General features: G+C 37.1%; 1 protein-coding gene across 1 annotated transcript; it reads right to left on the bottom strand.

The window, feature by feature from the left end:
* Positions 1–2,611: 2,611 nt before the first annotated feature.
* Positions 2,612–3,932, bottom strand: LOC125209812 (WAT1-related protein At5g47470). Its single transcript, XM_048109393.1, has 5 exons — positions 3,736–3,932; positions 3,601–3,666; positions 3,035–3,521; positions 2,822–2,970; positions 2,612–2,747 (listed from the first exon to the last, which is right to left on the bottom strand). The coding sequence occupies exons 1-5, from the start codon at positions 3,930–3,932 to the stop codon at positions 2,612–2,614; spliced, it is 1,035 nt and encodes a 344-aa protein (XP_047965350.1).
* Positions 3,933–4,674: the final 742 nt, after the last annotated feature.

Below are 4,674 nucleotides of genomic sequence, written 5' to 3'. Positions count from 1 at the left end.
GGACTTAAATGCAACAAGAACGTAGGCTAGGGTTTCATTTAAAGAGTTTTGACCAAGGTATTTAATGAACTATTAAAGCAATAAGTCAACGGATTAATCGAGAAAAAACAATGAAGGATAGAATACCACATTTAATGCTCAAAATGACAAAGGTTTGATGAATTCCAAAACGCATCATGTCTCGATATTCTAAACAATAATTAAATAGTTCAAAAAACAAACAATACTAAGTTTCATGTTTAGCGGAAGCAACCAAGAGAAAAGTGAAGTCATGTATGAAGACACAACCCCACTCAATGTTTCAAGACGATCATATTATCATTCAATTTATTTGCTCAACACCGCCAACCGCTCGTCGCTGCTCAATCTGCACATAGGGAAAACACATACAGGGCTGAGTATTTTAAACATACTCAGTGAACTTATGCCAAAACAGTTTTAGTAGATATGTCATTCTTACCATAGTGAACTCGAGTTTGCATTTATAAAAGAATATTATCGAGTATCACAAAATAATTTCATAGACTGGCCAGTCAAACAATTCCTCCCATTTTCTCAACAATCAACAATTCCATAGTGCGACGAAAGTGTGGCCACACTATTCGCCCACGAGACCGGCCGACTAGCAATGACGGCTCTCGATCCCAACTGTGTACACTATTGCGGCCCTACTCAGACCCGAGTTCGTTTTTATAGCCCTATAGACTAATGGAGCGGACTCGCAAACTAGGCATCAGACACACAACATAATCAAAACAATCACAGGCATGACATAACATTTTAATCCACCCTTATAACACCATAATCAATATTTTGGTAATAAAAGAGTTTAGTGAATAAAGTCCACCTCGATTCCTTAGATCACAAGTATGTTCTTCCTCTTGCTATCACACCGAGAGCGCGAGTTATCACCTTTAATTTATGCGTAACACAAGTAAGTCTCAATCATCTACTCAAATTCATGCATGTTCCTAACGTTTCCCTTTTTCCCCGCGATTCGTTTTATATTATCACTCAAAAATCAAGGCATGATTATCATACCACTTTCTATTCGCACCACAACTCCAGATCCATCATCAAAACATGTCACGCATGAGTGTTTTACAACACACATCACACGCACACACACAACACACATGCACGCACACCGAGGCATGCACACCGAGGCACGCACATGATCCACACACACACACATGCATCTCATATTCATCAATTGTTTCCCCTTTCACTCAATCTATATGCATGAAGGTTCAAGAACACCGATTAATCGGTTAGATGAAGAAAGATTAATATAAAAACACCTTTTTTTTTTTTATAGAACGAACGGTAGAAATAAAGTAATAGCCTTAATTCTTCAATGATTCTTGAGTTTCAACTTCAATTCTTCTCAAAAGATGAAGAAATATTGGAGAAAAGTAGAAGAAAAATTGAGAGAAAGTGGGAGAGAGAGGAGGCGTGATTTTCAAGAGTGGGAGGCGTGTGTTTTTATTTTTAGGGTTAGGATTTCTCTCTTATTTATAGAGTGCAAGATATAATCCCATAATTAAATAAATAAAAAGATTTGAGGAGATATGGGAGGAGAATGTCGTTAATATTGGTGAGAAATAAGGGGGTTTTGAATTTTTATGCTATTTATTAGCATATGATTTAATTTGGATATTTCACGGAGTAAAATAAAATATCACGGAGCAGAATAAAAATAATAATCCCTTCCCAATTAAATAGAGAGTAGGCGTGTAGTTTAGCTCCTTCCAAAAGGGATTTAATTAAATTCCTAACTAAATTAGAATATGGTAAGATCTTCTTAGATATGGTAAGATATGCTAGGATATTTGAATTTATACATGGAAGAGAATAAATAAGGGATCAAATAATATAATAAAATAATCTCTTCTCCCATAAATAGGAGATTTTCGAAAATCTCCTTGGAATAAGTATAGGGGTCGAAAATTCTATATGGAGAAAATAAGGAATAATCGGACTTTGGATTTAATTTGAATAATTATCCCAAGCAATAATTAAATCCAAGAAAAATAGAATTCCTCTTCGAAAAAGTGGGGTGTTACAGAGGGAGTATATAAAAGTATGACCCACAATCCACTAACTTTTTCAACTCACTTTCCAATATATTTCTTAAAACTCGTGTTGGGTTAAAGTGGGACAAATTTTGGTGGACGGAGGTAGTAGTTTTTTCCCATATATTGTAATAATACATTCTCTCTCAGCCCAAACTGCATGAACAATGACAACCTTTGTTATAATTAAAGGGGTGGGTCTTAACTGTTGCTTCAGTTGGTGATTCTTGTGGTGTGCTTGAATCGAGTCTCTCAACATTTGCAGTAGAAGAAGATATGATATCTTTCTTATGTTATTTAAAGTCTTGTTTTGTAACCAGTTTTGCAGTTTAGATTTAAATATGCACCTTATGTTATGGCCTAGGGGGCTTTGGTGAAAGATCGAACTTGATCGTGATATGATACTAAAATATACTCGTATTTATGATTTATGTTGTTGTTGAACAAGGCATTATTTGAGCAACATTGTATCAAAGTAGCAAGGTTGACTTCCCACATTTTACATTTTTGAAGTTTGTTTCCAATGAAAAAAAATCTCAAGTTAAAAGAGGCTTCTCAATATCAAAGACAATAGTTTCATCGGCGGCATTGGGAGTCTTCGCATTGCTTTCATTTCGTTTAGCCCAAAGCACCAAATACAGACCGCTGAACATCACCAACATTCCTGCCAAGCTGCGATAGCGCAGGTAGACAAATTAGTAGGGATATGATAAGTTAACAAATTAAAAGAACATACTCCTGCCTACCTTCCGGCAGAAATGGAGTCGCCTAATGAGATAGAGATGGCAGCAGAAATAACAGTTCCCAGAGGGTTGAAAATGGAGACCACAACCGGACCTCTTTTCTTCATCGCCCATGCATTCACGCTGACGCACATTCCGCTGATCCCACCTGCCTGTTCGAAATCATAAACCTCTAGAAATTAAGAATGGAAGTATATATATACTCCTAGTAATTACCACAATGGAGTAGCCAAGCAAATCTTGAAGATGCAGGTAGTCCCAATCCCAGTAATTCTCATCTAGGACAGCCTCCACTACTGCTGTTAACATCGAACCTAGCAACGAGGTTATGGAACACATTGATATGGGTGCTGAAAAATCCCTCAATGTGATAGCCTGCAGCACAACTTGGCTGGACAGAACAAAAACAGCAGCAATGAGATAGGTGCAACCCAGGATTGTTTGGGAGTTGAAGTCAGTGGGAGTTTTGGTGTGGTCGTTGGGTGCGCTCTGCATGAGGCTCATCACTACGGCTCCCAACACGCACAGCATCGTCCCGGCTATCTTTGCTCTGCTGTACTTGCACCCTATGTCCATTCTCTCTAACCCAAAGGCACAGGCGATGAAAAAGATGAGCCCCGGTGCTAGATTTGGCATTGCTGTTGCTACTGCTGGTGAGGTCAGGTGGACTCCTTTGATAAACAACGACTGAAACACTGTCACCCTGCATCCCACAAATCTAAACTTAATTCATCCAAATACTAGCTAGCATAACATAAAATTAAATTAAATTAAATACCTACCCTCCGAACGAAAGTAAAAGCAACTGTATAACAAGCTTGTAGGTGATCTTTGAAGGCCATTTTCTCCTGCAACAAAACTCTTCTTCAATTCACATATACTCCCTATTCAATTTAAAGGAAAGAAATTAGATATGCCTTTCAAAGAGGATTGCAAGAGGTGAGAGCACAAGAAAAGTGGCAAAAGTGGAACATATTATTAGAGAAGAAGGCTGGAGTCCTGTTTTCAGAATAATGCTCAGCAAAATTGCATTTCCCGCGTACAAGAATTGCACAGAAACCAATCCCATCACCACAGCAATCTCTTCTATCACTTCGCTTTTCTTTGATGCCATTTTTAATTTCCCTTTCTCCTTTTCTTTTTCTCTGCCAAACACTAAAGCTCCTTCTTTCTTCCTCTCTTATCTGCATGCATGCCCGTCTTCTTCCTCTTTTCACTTATCCAATCTTCCAATCAATAAATAATATTGCATAAATGAAGCACCTCAATTTTCTGGCAGAAAGAGCCATTTTTTATAAATGAACAAAAAGGGCCATTCCTCCATTGATCAATATTTTTAATGTTTGATCATTCAGAGACAAGGGTTTCTAAAACTATCAAGGATTCGATTTGATTCCTTTCTTTGTTTAATTTTTCGTGAGTTTGAGAAACAAAAGAGAAAAGGTTTTGTTCCTGAAATGGATGGTATGTTTAGAAGCATACCCTGAATTTTTCGGTCCAGTCATTGTTGGATTCTCTAACATCCATCTAATTACTACTCCTAGTTTTCTTGTATTTATGTATTGCCATCAGTAATTTTATGTGATAAGTTACGAAAGGAATATAGAATGCATGGATTTTTCGGAGATACTAAAATATAGCTGTGCTAGACTATTTACTAAAGGCGTTAAAGAAGTCACAATTAATGGACAAAAATTTATGGGTGCATGCGACTTAAATACAAATTTTTTATTTTTTCACCAACTTCAAATTTGATAAATAATATCACGTTGATCGGGATATCAATTTCCCACCCATTACCTGATGTGGAAAAATTTTGCATTTATGGCTTGCTGGGACTATTCAGAAAGTTGATG

This window comes from Salvia hispanica, chromosome 3, assembly GCF_023119035.1.
Source record: "Salvia hispanica cultivar TCC Black 2014 chromosome 3, UniMelb_Shisp_WGS_1.0, whole genome shotgun sequence".
In the NCBI taxonomy this organism is placed as follows: Eukaryota; Viridiplantae; Streptophyta; class Magnoliopsida; order Lamiales; family Lamiaceae; genus Salvia; species Salvia hispanica.
Note: the sequence above shows the minus strand (reverse complement) of the source record. Positions and strands in the feature narration are given on the sequence as shown.